The sequence below is a fragment of the Crotalus tigris genome, unplaced genomic scaffold (assembly GCF_016545835.1).
Source record: "Crotalus tigris isolate CLP2741 ecotype Arizona unplaced genomic scaffold, ASM1654583v1 scf7180000023713.2527936, whole genome shotgun sequence".
NCBI lineage: Eukaryota > Metazoa > Chordata > Lepidosauria > Squamata > Viperidae > Crotalus > Crotalus tigris.
In genome coordinates, this window is record NW_024100135.1 from 209,011 (window position 1) to 227,471 (window position 18,461).

The 18,461-nt window shown below is 38.0% G+C and overlaps 1 protein-coding gene across 1 annotated transcript in view; it reads left to right on the top strand.

Annotated features, from left to right (window-relative positions):
* PYGB (glycogen phosphorylase B) overlaps positions 1-18,461 on the top strand; it is an 84,331-nt gene that overhangs the window by 9,349 nt on the left and 56,521 nt on the right. The window contains exons 2-5 of the mRNA XM_039320870.1: positions 3,047-3,148; positions 6,287-6,365; positions 7,053-7,156; positions 9,319-9,450. Coding sequence (XP_039176804.1) covers positions 3,047-3,148; positions 6,287-6,365; positions 7,053-7,156; positions 9,319-9,450 — 417 coding nt within the window. The remainder of the gene's footprint in view (positions 1-3,046; positions 3,149-6,286; positions 6,366-7,052; positions 7,157-9,318; positions 9,451-18,461) is intronic.

The following is an 18,461-nucleotide window of genomic DNA, read 5'->3' on the forward strand; positions in this document are numbered from 1 at the left end:
GTTTCTTTGCACAGGTGAATGTTGTGGGGTTATTGTTCATTATTATGCACTCAATCATGTGTTCCTCCTTGGTCAAGTAATACCACACCATACAAGAGAGTTTATAGCAATTAAAATTACAGTATGACGTTTCAAATTAACCCTACTCCCACACACCCTTCCATATGTTAAAAGAGCACGTAAGGCAGATGGTAAGGCCAAAAACTAACCCTGTTAACTTCTAGCTGTCAACATCCATAATTTTTGCAGTTCACACACTCAAGCTGAGGGAAAAGAACCCTTCTGTACTGCCACCTATAGTCGGTAGTGACTAGTGGAGTAAAATCCATAGGGACTCCTTACTTTTTACTTATAATATCCTACTCCTCTAAGAACCTTGCTAAATCAAGTTCCATTTCCAATCAAAGAAAGAAAACAAACACAGTTGGTGTAGTTCTAAGCCCAGGAAATATTGATCTCATCATTAGCATCTTGATCATTTTCTTAAAGGGGGAGGCTAAATAATTCTGCTTTATTCCCTTGTCCTTTATTTGCAAGGCAGGCTGTCTATAGTTTTCATCCCTTTGAGCTCAGACTATCATATTAGACAGAGCCTAATAGATTAAAAATCCCTATTGCAGACAATTCGTTGGTAGCATTTTCCTGAATGATTTCTATTATTATTGTACACTCAGGCACCACATTGACCTTGGCTTTGTTTTGCTACCCATGTATCCTGCTTCATCTTCTGCAAATTGTATGTAAATTATTACTTATTACAGGTTATTCTCACCTATAGATTGGGGAAGTCAGGGCAGAACAATTAACAGAAGTTTTGTCCTTATTTGCTTTTTATTTAAGTACTGTACTTATATCCTGTGTGTATAGAACACTTTTTCTCTTTGAGAAAAAAGTAGCTCATATATAGGCTTCCCATTAATTTTATTCCCACAACACATTAGATTATGATCAGAGAGAGTTGGTGGATCAAAGTCCTGACTGAGGTCTGTAGTCAAATGAGAACATGAAACTGGATCTCTCCCAGCTAAATCTAACCCCTGAGACTTTAAACACTCAGGCTTTGCAATAATGAGCTTGAATGTCCTGTTTTTATAGATTTCTAAAAGTTGCTGTTAAACATATAAAATTAAGTCCTTTAGATCTTAAAATATGCTTAAGAACACCAGAAAGTTGTCTATACATTTGATGATGATGATGATGATGATGATGATCTCCGTTCAATCCGACTCTTAGTAATTCTATGGTCTGCCACATCTTCCAATCTTGCACCACTTTGAGTTTTTCTTTATTCTGGCTGGTGTCAGCTTTGATGGTGTCCAGCCACTGTGTTCTTTGATGATCTGGTTTCCTAACTCTGCCAAACATAATTGCTTTCTCCAATGAATTCCCTCGCATGTCACTGCCAAAGTTTATAATGTTGACTACAATTGCTATGCTATTGGAATTACAATTCAGCAGTTAACTCATGTCATTTGGCCTTGCTCTCTGTTACCACATTTTGTGCAAAAATTCACAGAATTGTTAATATGCTTTAGAATGACCACTTTATATAAAAAATCCATAGTTTCTTTGTAATGTCTCCAGTATTTCAAATTATCAAGGTTTGGGGATATCTCTATTTGGACTCTGAGTAGATCAAGACCTATTTTGCTCACGGAGATGTCCAAAAGGAATGTTATGTTTCTTGGTGGACAGATGAATTTATACTTGGTGTGCAGGTGTGAATTGCCAATATGCTTAGTTTGTTAACATGTAAGTTAAGTGATTCTTCAACAAAGAAATAAAGAAAATGACTTTTAATGTAGTCAATTTGGGGGGAATTATTATTCACCGCTTTCACCGCTTCTGGAGGCAGGTTGTTCCACTGGTTAATTGTTCTAATTGTCAGGAGGTTTCTCCTTAGTTCTAGGTTGCTTCTCTCCTTGATTAGTTTCCATCCATTGCTTCTTGTCCTGCCTTCAGGCACTTTGGAAAATAGCTTCACTCCCTCTTCTTTGTGGCAGCCCCTGAGATATTGAAACACTGCTATCACATCCCCCCTCGTCCTTCTCTTCATTAAACTAGACATACAGAATTCCAGCAGCCGTTCCTTATATGCTTTAGCCTCCAGTCCCCTAATCATCTTTATAATTATCACATTCCAACCCTTTCTCCCCCCCCCCTTTAATACTTCCCAGTCCAATGGGAAGAATGGGTAACTACGGTATGTAAAATGTGTAAAAGGGCTTGAAACTAAATCAGCAGAATAATCCTCCCCTCCAAAAAAACTCCAAAATTAGACCAAATTAGGTAAGGCAGGAGAAGCTAGCAAAAGACTGAACTTGTAAATGGGTCATCCTACCAAACATTATAAAGAAAAAATTATTGAAAAATTATCCCAAAATATTGCTGCAGGATTGGCAACCTGTCTATTCCATTCTAAGCCCACCATAGTTATATGACCCAGAATGGAGCATATACAGTCAACTCTGACCTTCCCAGGGCACACATACATACCAGTTCACATAGATTAAACAAAGGAAAAGATAGTAATACCCATGTAAAAAGGATGTTAGATTCTCAGACACCCACACAATGTATACACATATCCACAGACACACAGAGGGAACCTATATGCAGGAAAGATATTTTTCCAGGTTGCTGCAATTCTGTAGTACCTTTATGGAATTTACAGTACAGAATATACAATATAGTCCTGTCCTAGTTGGCAAAAATGAAATGAAGGGTTGCATCATTACTTTCTCTGTGGTCCCAAGGTGGAGTCTGTGTGATGTACTGGCTGGAATGTTGGGTTGAGACTAGCGAGACATTGGTTCAAATCCCCACTCAAGCATAGGATAAGTCTGGACTAGCCATTATCTCTCAATCCCACTGACCTCAAAAGTGGATCTGAGGATGAAATAGGAGAGATCCAAATATCACAGATCTTTTTCCTAGGCTTTCTTTAAGGGTTACATAATAAGAATGGAGCTGTCGCCTACTACATGACTCAGGGTGCAAAACATATTAGACTATATCAACTCTCTTTTTTTCTCTGCTTTCCTAGCGTATTTATTACCTGTCTCTGGAATTCTACATGGGCCGAACACTTCAGAACACGATGGTGAACCTGGGTCTGCAGAATGCCTGCGATGAAGCTATTTATCAGGTGTGTTCCGCCTTTGAGGCTTGGACTGGTGCTATTCAGTTTGTGTACATAAGGAAGCAGAATGTATTTATAATATTTGTATGGACAGTTCATAAGTGATGTTAAAATTCAGAAAGTCTCAGTTTTTTAGAGAAGGTTCTTCCTAGTTTTTCAGGAAAATATAAAATTATATTACACATATAATCATGTGCCATGAGACTTTAAAATAGTGGGGCATTGATATGATCCGTGGAAAACAACAAACTGAAAAAACAGCCTGGGTAATACCTGAGCATAACATAGATAGTATTTGATTCTACAATATCAGCTTTGAAGATTAAATCTAGTTAATTATGGAATCCCATTTTATGGAAAATAATTTCAATTTCAATAATTTCACAAAGAAAGGATGATCTGCATATAGAATCCAATATAATGATTCAGCAAATCACATTAAAGGGTTTATAACACCAAAGAATCATAGGTATGTTCTTTTGCAAATTAGATGAATCTGAGTTCCTAAAAAGCTTTCTTCCTCTTGTTCTGGTGATAACAGAATAGAAATTAAAGTCATAGAATCTTTAAGATACAGAATGAAACAAAGAAGGAAATTAGCAAATCGTTAGCAATCACATTCCTTTAAACGTGGACATAAAATAAGAACTACAAATTTTTACACTGTACACAGAGCGCAGCTAACTTTACAGATATTTTACTTATGTTACTGGGATCTCTTCAATATTTGCTGCTAATCTACTGAATCACAAATTGAAGAAAATAGACAGATTTAAGCATAATGCCAAGCTATTTTTGTATTTTAAACTTCAGATCTCATTTCCTCCCCAAACCATTGGATAAACCTTAATTTGTTAGATTTCTTGTTATTCCATCTCTGAGAATCTTGAAGGATTAATCCATAGCCTTTGAGAGTGGAGCACTTTTCCTTAACAGACTCTAACTTTTACCTGTTTAAAGGAATGCCAAGACATAGTTTGTATAAATTGTATTTATGAGCCCTACCTCACAGTGCAAATACACCATTCCTCTCTCTCTTCTTTTTCTTACTCTCATCACAATATTCTTATCTGTTTGATATCTAGATGCAAACTATATTAATAAAGAGACTGATAATTTTAGAGCCTTGTAAGGTTTCAGTCTAATCCACCCACAGCACTTCTTTAAATGTTTATTGCTGAAGGCAGTATGACTCATGGATTCCAGGCTTTTTGGCAGAGCTGCTAATATGATTTAGCCCTGGACAGTTACCTTGCTATCAAATTCACAAAGAGCCAGATTTTCTTTCTGGGCAAGGAGAAGTTGTTTCATTTGAAAAGAAATCAAGCTGAGAATGTTCACCATGGAAAATAAAGAAATCAACGTACTATCAGCAACCCAAACTATATAGACCTATGAGATCCATAATCGGTTTGAAATAGTGGCGAATATCTGTATCTCGGGTTAGGATGAGGGTGAAGGTTCGTTCTCCAAGCTTGTGGGTGCTTGTCAGAAACCAGCCCACAAACTCTGAGAACAAACCTTCACCCTTACCCATGGTCGGATTTTCGGACAGGTTTTGGTTAAAAGTAATTGAAAGGGGAAAGAGGATGCCCATTCTTGGTCTGAACACAAGAACTGGGGAGGTTTGAGAATTAGCAGCTTCCCCATGCCTTCTCTAATTTAAATTGGATCTGAAGTTATTAGTGATGCTAGGATTAAATTCAACTCCTCTCCTCTCCCCTCCCTTCTTCCATCCACTCCATTTCACTTCATCCATGTTAAGTTTCCCACCAGAAATAGTTCTGTCTGTTTTCTCTAACTTTGTGCTAGTGATGTAAGCTGGGAGCAATTAAGATCTGGATGAAAAGGAGGGGAAAGATTAACTGCCTCCTGGTCTAATTAAAAGCAGACCTTCAGATGCACTTCTGTATCCCCACCGTCTTTGTCCTCAATTCCACATGAGCAACAATAAGTAATCCATGTGTAATTTTAAGGAGTTTGAAAAAGCAATGGAACTGAAAGAATGGGTTCTGTAGCAACTGATAGGAATGCCATCAACAAATTAGAGCAGATGCTAAGGGAGATATGAAAGAGGATCTTGGTAGAAACAAAAGAATATTCTATTTTAAACTGCAGTATATTAAACATGATTAGATCAGACTGTGGGCATATTGTTTTGTTTTCCAAAATAAGCTTTCCAGGTCCAGCTGCCCTTACATGTATTGCATGACAGGCAACCTACATAATAAATCTGAATTAAAATTTCATCTCAAATGAAACACCTACTGGGTGATCTTGGGCCAGTCTCTCAACTTGACTTATCTCTCAAAGTTGTTGGTAGGGTCAGTCCTGATAACACAAATGTGCATTTTCCAAATCATGGAAAATGTGCATTTTCCAAATCATGGAAAATGTGCATTTTCCAAATCATGGATGACTAGATTAAGATGTGTTAGGTAAATTCTGTTGGAGTCCATCAATGGGACAAGGGAGATATTGATGCTTTACTACCATCCAGCTGGGAGCAGCTGCCATTCAGTTAGAACAACACCAAATTTCTACCCAAGTAATTGGCCTATGCAGTCTCTTAAATTTTGAAACATTCTATTTAATTTTGAATTACATTGTTATGTCAAAAGTATGATGCAGCTAATTTTATTATCTTTGCTGATATAAATAATTTTCTGCTTCATTCTCTGATAAAGTAACATGCCAGGATTGATCATATTGATTAAAATTTGCTCTGGCTTATTTGAACAAATTACCTAAATCTGATTAATAAATATTTTAAATGATTCCAATAAAAACTGCTAAAAAACTATTTTGCTTTGGGGGTGTATTTTCCTAGGAAAAGTATCAGAGTTTGAGAGACCATGGCTTCTTTTAAGAATCTTACCAGAAAAGAGACAAAAACTGGAAGTGAGATGATTTTAAAGTATTTCACACAAATAGATATTCATTCATTCAATGGCATTTTTTTCCCATATTCATAAAAAGCATAGAAATCCATTCTAAATTATAGAGTGTAGAAATTAACCTTACTCCAATATCAGTAAGAAGCCACCTTGTTCTTCCTTTATAAGAATGAAAGAAATTGGAAATTCCAAGTAGAAAACCTTACATATCATGGTATTTTCTGCTTTTGCTTACTCCTCCCAATAGCTTGGCCTTGACTTAGAAGAGTTGGAAGAGATTGAGGAAGATGCCGGCCTTGGCAATGGAGGACTGGGGCGTCTGGCAGGTGAGCAATGACCATTGATGAGAAGATGCCAGTATGTTTCTATGGAGGAAGACCATCCGTATTGCAATAAGGGGGATAAGAGAATGCAGAAAAAATGAGGAGTATAGAGCTGATAAAATAAGATGCAGAGTTTGAAAGGCTCTCAGTTAACCAACTGCCTTAATAAGCATCTTGCTGGGTGGGTGTGAGAAGCTGAACTCTGCATTGTCAACTTTACCGGCATGGCTGCACTTAGATTGTTCTACAGGGAGCTGTAACAAGCTATGATGAAATGGAGAGCTGTTTGCAATACGGATACAAAGTCTACAAAGCCCTTTTTATAGAATTTATATTATATGAATTAAAGTGTTGAAACTGTTATTTTTTTTAACCTAGTAATAACTTTTACCTAACAATTTTGAAACCTTACAATATAATCTTATTGCCTGAATATATGGGGATTGGGGCTGAGAAAAAGTGCCTTTACTAAGGCCATTTGTGAGTTCATGGAAGAGCTGAAATAAAAGCTAGAACTTTCATGTCTTTAACTCATTCTCTTAGCCACCATTCCACCCCCATCCTTCATCGTTTGAGGGGGACTGTGCAGTCTTATAAACACAAACACACTGAGTTGCATCAGTAACAGCTGCTTGACTGGCTGTTTATTTCTGACTGATAATAACATGCATTGGTTCTTTTCCATGACAGCTTGCTTTCTGGACTCTATGGCAACACTGGGACTTGCAGCCTATGGCTATGGGATCCGCTATGAATTTGGCATTTTTAATCAAAAGATTGTCAATGGCTGGCAGGTGAGGGAAGGATCACTCCTTATTTCTATCTGTCTTGCCAGGTACTCCTAGAGATAATTGAGCTTGAGAGAGGACTGTGATGATAGCTAAAGCTTATCTAAAGCCTTAGGAAAAAACAGCAAGAAGGAATGTTAGATGCATAAGACTACTACCTGAGAACCTTCTAATCATAGATACCCAAAATTGAACCAAGTCTTATCTGTATACAAAGGATATACAGGTAATCCTTCTTTAACAATCACTAGTTCACCAACAGTTCAAACTTACAATAGTGCTGAACAAATGGTACTTGTGACTGATCTTTGTACTTGCATCATGAGGTTGTTAGGTTGCAGTTCCTGTGAAGTGGCTGTGCTAACTAAAAGTCATAAAACCCTTGAGTTTGGACAGAGCCACTTAGGTAATCAAGTCCAACCTTCAGCTCAGTCCAGGATTATAGATTCAGCTTGAACACATTCAGTGAAGGTTGACCCACTACCCTGGAAAGTGGGTCAGCTGTCAAACTAATATAGACTGAAATTAACCTGTAGAGGCAGCTGGATGTTGACTCATCCTTATATAGCCCACAAAATATATTTTACAACTAGCTCTTGTAAGTAATTAGCATTGCCAAATATAAACACTAGCTACAGCAGCTGATAGCAGCTTGGGGAACACCAGTGTTCTAGGTTAGGTATTGTCCATAAGGGCAAGTTCGAGAAATCTTGTGGAAAAGCCTGATTAAACACATATTTAAATAGGTTATCCTATGGACTGCCAGCATCCTAAAATGCTACTTTCATGCTACTTCCTAAAATGCCAGACTCTGAAGCTTTGTAGATAAACTAATATAATAAAAATCAGGGCTGGCAGCATCTTCTAAGATTTTAGCCTCAAGAATTTTAATAGTTCATGTACTGAGAAATGTATAAGATACTTTCATTAGAAGTAAGCTTGTTGGAGAGGCTGTTATTTGCAGCCATTTAATTTTTCCCCATATTCATTCCTCACCACATGCCTCATTTATACCCACTATATTGCTTCCAACCTGTGCAATTACTAAAATTTCTCCATTTTTTCATTTTTTGTAAAATATTCTACTGAGAAACATAAATTCATATTCTTATTTATATCCTGCCATTTATGTACAGCTGGCAATTGTTCATTCCAATTTCCCTGTCAGACATATCTGTTGGAGTCAGATTCACTGATTTTTAGATGCATTCTCCTATTGCATTATAAAATCATTTCTAATGTTTGCTACAAATTATTCAGGTTCGCAGTCAACAACATGGCATACAAAGGTACACACACAGTCATGTCCCCAACTGATCTATCTTTAACATAACAATAATAACAATAACAATAATAGTAAAGTTGGAAGGGACCTTGGAGGTCATCTAGTCCAACCCCCTGCTCAGGCAGGAAACCCTATACCATCACCAGAAGCTTTCCTTTATACTGTACATTTATTCCGAAATACACCAAGAAGACATCACTTATCCTTGTTTTAATCTGTGTGAAGTATTGAACCATTTGTTAAACATTCTATCCATTGTCACACATACTTTATTTCTATCACATGCTACTCTTACTGCACTTAGGAATCAACTTTCAACTCTGTATTTGTGGAAAGAATTCCTGTGCAGTGGTTAGAATACAGTATTGCAGACTAATTCTTCTGACTGCCAGAGGTTCGATCCTCACCGGCTCAAGGTTGACTCAGCCTTCCATCCTTCCAAGGTCGGTAAAATGACCCAGATTGTTGGGGGCAATATACTGACTCTGTAAACCGCTTGGAGAGAACTGTAAAGCACTGTGAAGCGGTATATAAGTTAAAGTTATAAGTTAAATACTTTTGCTATTATAAGCAATTAAGTTAGGTTTATTATACAGTTTCTCAAAATCAACAATTGCACAATAAACTTTCTTTTTCATAGCCATATATTTCCCATTACATTGATTGTGACAATTAAAACAAATATATATATTTAAAATTAGAGAAACTGGAAAAATTAAAAAGATCATTATTTGGCATCAGAATGACTGCAGTGCTGTATTAAGTGAGCATCTTTGGGGAGGATACCCCCCACTTCCATTCAGCCACTAAGAAGCTCTTGCTCATTAATCACACTTCATTGGCTGAAGAAGACAACTTTTTTTATGTCATCTCCTTGTTTTAGGTGGAAGAAGCTGATGATTGGCTGCGCTATGGCAATCCTTGGGAAAAAGCCCGCCCTGAATACATGCTTCCTGTACATTTCTATGGTCGAGTAGAACATGCTCCTAATGGGGCTAAATGGGTTGATACTCAGGTATGCTTTTTAAAGTTACATATGATAAGCCATTAATTACAAGGACAAAAGAGCTAAAAGAGATATGTTATATGGCGGTAGTCTTTTGTTTGGAGATTTTAACAATAGCAATGAATATTTGTCTACCTATCCTCCATGTTACAAGAATAATCATCCAGAAGAACTTCCTCAGTTTTCGGGATTACAATTCACGTTGAAGGGTTGGGTGAGAACAGCCATCTAATAGAGTAATGATAGGGAAGCATTGAAGAAAGTAGAGGCAAAAGCAATAAATGCTGCCTGAATAGGTTTGCATGAAACAGACACTAGGAATGTGTCAAAATGAAGTTTGAATTATTCTAGTTTTTAACTTGATTTTATTCTAAATTATTTGGGAATAGGCTGAGTCATTTCTGACTCAAATTAAATTGTAGTTATATATGAATGCTTGCACAAAGGTTTTATGAATTGTATTATCAATTCATTGTATGAATTGATCCAAATCAGATCAATTTCTGTGCAACTGATGCAGAGATTTGATTTTATTTACTGCCATAATCTGGCACTTTCCAGATATGTTGAGAATACCATCCTCATAATCCCCAAAAAGTATAGGTGGCACATAAGAACATCAAATTTGTAAAGCTGTATCTGAGTCATTGACCTAAAAAAGAAAAAAAATGAGAAAAATCCTGTCAAGCAGGTAGAAGAACAATGGATTCAGTCCATTACAAACATCTCTGTAAAATGGTGTGAAAACACCATGGCAATGAATGGGAACTGGTTCGAAACTACAAGTCTTTAAAGCCAAATGCTTGGATAATTCTTCATTTCTCAAAAGAACAGGTTCTGTCATATTTTTTCTGAATGCCACATTGGTTCTGGAAGCAGAATATCCTATGGCACTGTTATGGTTCCGGCTAATGAAACACTTCAAAGAACTTCCAGGCATATTTTCCTAAAAGTCATTTATTGTTACAAAATGTCGGCACAGGCATAACGGAGGTATGCCAAGATCTAAATTCTCTTCCTGTGAGCAATTAAATTATCAGCATGTTCCCTCCCCCAAATTAGCTGTCAAATATCACATTATCCAATTAATATGAAGGTCAAAGGTTTCCTTCCTCTCTCTTTCCCTTTAATCTCTTCTGCTCTGCATTAACTCTAAAAATACCAGACAATTCTGCATATTGTCAAAGCAAGAATATACAGTATTTGCAACGTTGACAGGCACTTCAGAAACAAATGGATTTGTTGCAGCATGAGCTTTTGCAAACATGAGAAGCCTTCAGAGCAATTCAAAACATGGGCTTCTGTGCTTGTAAACCTTATTTGGACCTGTTCTGGCTGCAATCTCTCTATGTTTTCCTCATAGACACTGGGACACAGTGTTTCACATTTGTTGCTGAGCAGCATATTAGTTGGTTTAAACAGCAGCGATCCTTGAAGAGATTGACTAAACAAATGACTGTTCTTTGCTAGAGATACATTCAAAACTGAAATTTGGTGCCATTTTCCAACTGTTTAGAAATACACAAGTTTCCATAGACAGTTGTAATTGTTTAGTGTTTCATTTTTCATTTGTTAGGAGTTATATGACTAGCTCATAAACTTCCCATGGGTGTTTGATTTTTTAAAAATCAAGTCATTTGGTGCATGCAATAGCCTCATGCTATCATGAGGTAGATCAGATTTGGACAAAACAACTTCCAAGCTTGTGTCAGTCAGAACTTGATCCCACCTTGAATAGACTTCCACACTTATTTACTTGTGTATTACAAACAGTTTTATGCCCCTTGAGTCTAGCAAGTCTATGTGACTTAAGTGCCTATGAAGAGCATAGTTGGATCAAGCCAGCAAACCATCATTCTGTATCACATAGATACACCATCCTCCAAAATCTCAGAAACATACGTAGGAAAATAAGAGACTTGTTGATTGTTGTTCTCCAGCAGCTGATATTTGAGGTCACCTCCCTATGATTCTGAAGGTAGTAAATTTCCACTAAGAGAGGTGGACATTGATAGCTTGATCTTTCATTAATCTGCTTTTGAATCATTTAAACTGGTGATCATTGTCACATCTTAGGGCAATAAATTTCATAGTTATACAGCCAGATTTTCTTTGGTGTTAGTTTAAGGGATGGTTCTAACGTAATTTCATACAAAAGTATCTGATTGTTTTCATGATGTGTTCAAGCCATTCTTTTGACCGGGTCATGGAGATCTGAACATTCTGGGACTTTTAGTTGCAACCTATCCACAGGGCATCAAATTGGGATGGCTGATGCAGGTTGATGAGGGCATATTAGAACATTCTGCTGAGATATCTTTTATATATGTGCACATAGCACACTGTATCACTTTTGATACTGATTGTTCTGCCCTCCTTTGATTAAAACATAAGCCTGTTATATAAATCGAAACAATGTCTTGGAATCATGCCATATGAAAATATGGTTAGTTCTATTCTGGCTTAATTTGCTTTATGAATTTAAACATTTAAGGTTTATTCAATAAACTAATAAAGCAATATATGGAATAATGCCCAATGTTTGCCAGCTACAGAACTGCATTGGGCAGGATTTTCCCATGTATTTTACCTGGAAATATAGATAGGACAGGTTTAAAAAGTAAATGCCCTCCTAACCATACCCAAGCACTCCGATTTTGTTGACAATTTCCATTTTGATCTATCAGTTGATGGTGACATAACCCTAACCGTAATTGGAATTTTCTTCCAGTGGGATTTCCCAATGTATTTTACCAGGAAACATAGATAGGACAGGCTACCAAAGTAAGTGCCCTCCTAACTATAACCAAGCACTGTGAATTTTTTGCCAATGTCCGTTTTGCTTTATGGGTTCATGGTGACCTCACACTAACCCTAATTCAAATTTTCCTCCAATGGGATTTTTCCATGTATTTTACCAGAAAACATAGATAACACAGTCTAGAAAATTCCGTGCCCTCCTAACCATACCCAGGCACTCCGAATTTTTTGTCAATGTCCATTTTGCTCTTAGAGTTCAGGTGACCTAACCCTAACCCTTAGTAGAATTTTCCTCCATTGGGATTTCCCCATGTATTTTACCAGGAAATATAGATAAGACAGGCTAGAAAAGTAAGTGCCCTCTTAACCATAGCCAGACACTCCAAATTTGTCGGCGATGTCCATTTTGCTCTAGGAGTTCATGGTGATCTAACCCTAAGTTGAATTTTCCTCCAATGGAAACATAGATAGGGTACATTAGAAAAATCTGTTCCCTCCTAACTATTCCCAAGCAGTCCGAAATTATTGGTTATACTCATTGTGCTAGATATGTACATAGTGACATAACCCTAATCCTAATTGCAATTATCTTCCAATGGGATTTCGCCAAGTATTTTACCAGGAAACATAGATAACACAGGCTAGAAAAGTAAGCGCCCTCCTAACCATACCCAGGCACTCCGAATTTGTTGGCGATGTCCATTTTTCTCTAGGAATTCATGGTGACCTAACCCTAAACCTAAGTGGAATTTTCCTCCATTGGGATTTTCCCATGTATTTTAACAGGAAACATAAATAGGGCAGACTAGAAAACTCAGTGCCATCCTAACTATACCTAAGCACTTTGAATTTGTTGGCAATGCCCATTTTCCTCTAAGAGTTCATGGTGTCCTAACTCTAACCCTAATTGGAATTTTCCTCCAATGGGATTTTCCCATGTATTTTAAAAGGAAACATAGATAAGGCAGGCAAGAACAGTCAGTGCCCTCCTAACCATACCCAAGAACTCTGAATTTGTTGGCGATGTCCATTTTGCTCTAGGAGCTCATGGTGACCTAACCCTAACCCTAAGTGGAATTTTTTTCCAGTGAGATTTCCCCATGTATTTTACCAGAAAAAATAGATAGGACAAACAACCAAAGTGAGTGCCCTCCGAACTATACCTAAGCACTTTGAATTTGTTGGCAATGCCCATTTTCCTCTAGGAGTTCATGGTGTCCTAATCCTAACCCTAATTGAAATTTTCCTCCAATGGGATTTTCTCATGTGCTTTAAAAGGAAACAAAGATAGGGCAACCAAGAAAAGTCAGTGACCTTCTAACCATACCTAAAAACTCCAAATTTTTTGGCGATGTCCATTTTGCTCTATGAGTTCATGGTGAATTTTCTTCCAATGGGATTTTCCCATGTATTTTACCAGGAAACATAGATATCCCAGGTTAGAAAAGTAAGTGCCCTACTAACCATACCCCGGCACTCTGAATTTTTTGTCAATGTCCATTTTGCTCTAGGAGTTCATAGTGACCTAACCCTAACCCTAAGTGGAATTTTTTTCCAATGGGATTTCCCCATGTATTTTACCAGAAAACATAGATAGGACAGGCAAACAAGGTGAGTGCCCTCCTAACTATACCCAAGCACTCTGAATTTGTTGCTGATGTCCATTTTGTTCTATTAGTTCATAGTGACATAGCCCTAACCCTAATTGGAATTATCCTCCAATGGGATTTCCCCATGTATTTTACCAGGAAACATAGATAGGACAGGCTAGAAAATAAATGCCCTCCTAACCATACTCAGGCACTTTGAATTTGTTGGCGATGTCCATTTTGCTCTAGGAGTTCATGGTGACCTAACCCTAACCCTAAGTGGAATTTTCCTCTAATGGGATTTTCCCATTTGTTTTAACAGGAAACATAGATATGGCAGGCAAGAACATTCAGTGCCCTCCTAACCATACCTAAACACTCCGAATTTTTCGGCGATGTCCATTTTGCTCTATGGGTTCATGGTGACCTAACCCTAACCCTAAGTGGAATTTTCTTCCAATGGGATTTCCCCATGTATTTTACCAGGAAACATAGATAAGTTAAGCTGGAATAGTAAGTGCCCTCCTAACCATGCTCAGGCACTTCGAATTTTTTGGCGATCTCTGTTTTGCTCTCGGAGTTCATGGTGACCTAACCCTAACCCTAAGTCGAATTTTCCTCCAATGGGATTTTCCCATTTCTTTTGACAGGAAACATAGATAGAGCAGGAAGAACAGTCAGTGCCCTCCTAACCATACCTAAACACTCCGAATTTTTTGGCGAAGTCCATTTTGCTCTATGGGTTCATGGTGACCTAACCCTAACCCTAAGTGGAATTTTCCTCTAAAGGGATTTCCCCATGTATTTTACCAGGAAACATAGATAAGACAGGCTAGAAAAGTAAGTGCCCTCTTAACCATAGCCAGACACTCCAAATTTCTGGCGATGTCCATTTTGCTCTAGCAGTTCATGTTGACTTAACCCTAACACTAAGTGGAATTTTCCTCCAATGGAAACATAGATAGGGCACATTAGAAAAGTCTGTTCCCTCCTAACCATACCCAAGCAGTCCGAAATTATTGCTGATGCTCATTGTACTAGATGTGTACATAGTGACATAACCCTAACCCTAATTGGAATTTTCTTCCAAGGGGATTTCCCCATGAATTTTACCAGGAAACATAGATAAGACAGGCTAGAAAAGTAAGTGCCCTCCCATCCATACCCAGGCACTCTGAATTTGTTGGCGATGTCCATTTTGCTCTATTAGTTCATGGTGACCTAACCCTAAATCTAAGTGGAATTTTCCTGTAATGGGATTTTCCCATTTGTTTTAACAGGAAACATAGATAGGGCAGGCAAGAACAGTCAGTGCCCTCCTAACCATACCCAGACACTCTGAATTTTTGGTCGATGTCCATTTTGCTCTAGGAGTTTATGGTGACTAACCCTAACCGTAAGTGGAATTTTCCTCCAAAGAGTTTTTTCCATGTATTTTAACATGGAAGAAAAGTCAGTGACCTCCTCACCATACCCAAGCACTCTGAATTTCTTGCATATCTCTATTTTACTATATCAGTTCATGGTGACTAACCCTAACCCTAAGTGGAATTTTCCTCCAATGGGATTTTCCAATGTATTTTAACAGGAAACAAAGATAGGGCAGGCAAGAAAACTCAGTGCCCTCCTAACTCTACCTAAGCACTCTGTATTTGTTGGCAATGCCCATTTTGCTCTAGGAGTTCATGGTGTCCCAACCATAACCCTAAGTGGAATTTTCCTCCAATGTGATTTTCCCATGATCGGACACGCTGTATGAATGTATTTATTTTATTTTTTTATTCTCATATTATTGTTTTAAATTTTGTACACCGCCCTGAGTCACTTTGGATTTGGCGGCATATAAATTTTAGAAATAAACAAATGTGTTTTAACAGGAAACATAGATAGGGCATGTTACAAAATTTAGTGCCCTCCTCTAGGAGTTCATGGTGTCGTAACCCTAACTCTAAGTCGAATTTTCCTGCAATGGGATTTTCCGCTGTGTTTTAACAGGAAACATAGATAGGGAAGGCAAATACAGTCAGTGCCCTCCTAACCATATCGAAGCACTCCAAATTTTTTGGCGATGTCTCTTTTGCTTTATGGGCTCATAGTGACCTAACCATAACCCTAATTGGAATATTCTTCCAATGGGATTAACCCATGTATTTTACCTGGAAACATAGACAAGAAAAGCTGGAAAAGTAACTGCCCCCCTAACCATACCCAAGCACTCTGAATTTGTTCGTGATGTCCATTTTGCTCTAGGAGTTCATGGTGACTTAACCCTAACCCTAAGTGGAATTTTCCTCCAATGGGATTTTCGCATGTATTTTAACAGGAAACAAAGATAGGGCATGTTAGAAAAGTAAGTGCCCTCTTAACCATAGCCAGACACTCCAAATTTGTTAGCGATGTCCATTTTGCTCTAGGAGTTCATGGTGATTTAACCCTAAGCCTAAGTGGAATATTCTTCCAATGGAAACATAGATAGGCCACATTAGAAAAGTCTGTTCCGTCCTAACAATACCCAAGCAGTCCGAAATTATTGGTGATGCTCATTGTGCTAGATGTGTACATAGTGAAATAACCCTAACCCTAATTGGAATTTTCTTCCAAAGGAATTTCCCCAAGTATTTTACCAGGACACATAGATAAGACAGGCTAGAAAAGTAAGTGCCCTACTAACCATACCCAGGCACACGGAATTTGTGGGCGATGTCCTCTTTTCTCTAGGGGTTCATGATGACCTAATCCTAACCCTAAGGAGAATTTTCCTCCATTGGGATTTTCCCATGTATTTTAACAGGAAACATAGATAGGGCAAGCAAGAACAGTCAGTGCCCTCCTAACCATACCCAAGCACTCTGAATTTGTTGGTGATGTCCTTTTTGCTCTATGACTTCATGGTGACCTTACCCTAACCCTAAGTGGAATTTTCCTCCAATGGGGTTTTCGCATATATTTTAACAGTAAACAAAGGAAGGGCATGTTAGAAGAGTTGGTGTCCTACTAATCATACCCAAGCACTCTGAATTTGTTGGTGATGACCATTTTGCACTATGAGTTCATGGTGAAATAACCCTAATTGGAATTTTCCTCTAATTGGATTTCCCCATGTATTTTACCAGGAAACATAGATAGGACAGGCTATTGGAGGAAAATTCCACTTAGAGTTAGGGTTAGGTCACCATGAACCAATAGAGCAAAATGGACATCGCCAACAAATTCAGAGTGCCTGGGTATGGATAGGAGGGCACTTACTTTTCTAGCCTGTCTTATCTATGTTTCCTGGTAAAATTCACGGGGAAATCCCCTTGGGAGAAAATTCCAATTAGGGTTAGGGTTAGGTCACCATGAACCCATAGAGTAAAATGGACATCATCAACAAATTCGGAGTGCTTGGGTATGATTAGTAGGGCACTGACTCTTCTAACAAGCCCATCTTTTCTTTCCTGTTAAAATACATGCGAAAATCCCTTTGGAGGAAAATTCCACTTAGGGTTAGGGTTAGGTCACCATGAACTCCTAGAGCAAAATGGACATTGACAAAAAATTCAGAGTGCCTAGATATGGTTAGGAGGGCACTGACTTTTACAGCCTCTCTTATCTATGTCGATTTTGCACTCTGAATTTGTTGGCGATGTCCATTTTGTTCTAGGAGTTCATGGTGACCTAACCTTAACCCTAAGTGGAATTTTCTTCCAGTGGGATTTCCCCATGTATTTTACCAGAAAACATAGATAGGACAGGCTACCAAAGTAAGTGCCCTCCTAACTATACCCAAGCACTCTGAATTTGTTGGCGATGTCCATTTTGCTCTATTAGTTCATGGTGACCTATCCCTAACCCTAAGTGGAATTTTCCTCTAATGGGATTTTCGCATGTATTTTATGAGGAAAAATAAATAGGGCAGGCAAGAAACGTCAGTGCCCTCCTAACAAAAACCCAACCAGAGTTCGTTGGCGATTCCAATTTTGCACTATAAGTTGATGGTGACCTAACCCTAACCCTAAATGAAATTTTCCTCCAATGGGATTTCCCCATGTATTCTACCAGGAAATATAGATAGAACAGTCTAGAAAACTAAGTGCCGATCTCACGATACCCAAGAACTCTGAATTTTTTGTTGATGTCCATTTTTCTCTAGGAGTTCATGGTGACCTAACCCTGAGTGGAATTTTCCTCCAATGGGATTTTCTCATGTATTTTAACAGGAAACTTGGGTTTGATTAGTAGGGCACTGAGTCTTCTAACATGCCCATCCTTTGTTTCCTGTTAAAATACATGCGAAAAATATCTTGGAGGAAAATTCCACTTAGGGTTAGGGTTAGGTCACCATCAACGTATAGAGCAAAATGGGAATCGCCAACGAATTCTGAGTGGTTGGGTTTTTGTTAGGAGGGCACTGACTGTTTCCTGTTAAAATACATGGGAAAATCCCATTGGAGGAAAACTCAACTTAGGATTATGGTTAGGTCACCATGAACTCATAGAGTAAAATGGACATCGCCAAGAAATTCAGAGTGCTTGTTATAGTTAGGAGGGCACTTACTTTGATAGCCTGTCCTATCTATGTTTCCTGGTAAAATGCATGGGGAAATCCCACTGGAAGAAAATTCCAATTACGGTTAGGGTTATGTCACCATCAACTGATAGATCAAAATGGAAATTGTCAAAATATTCAGA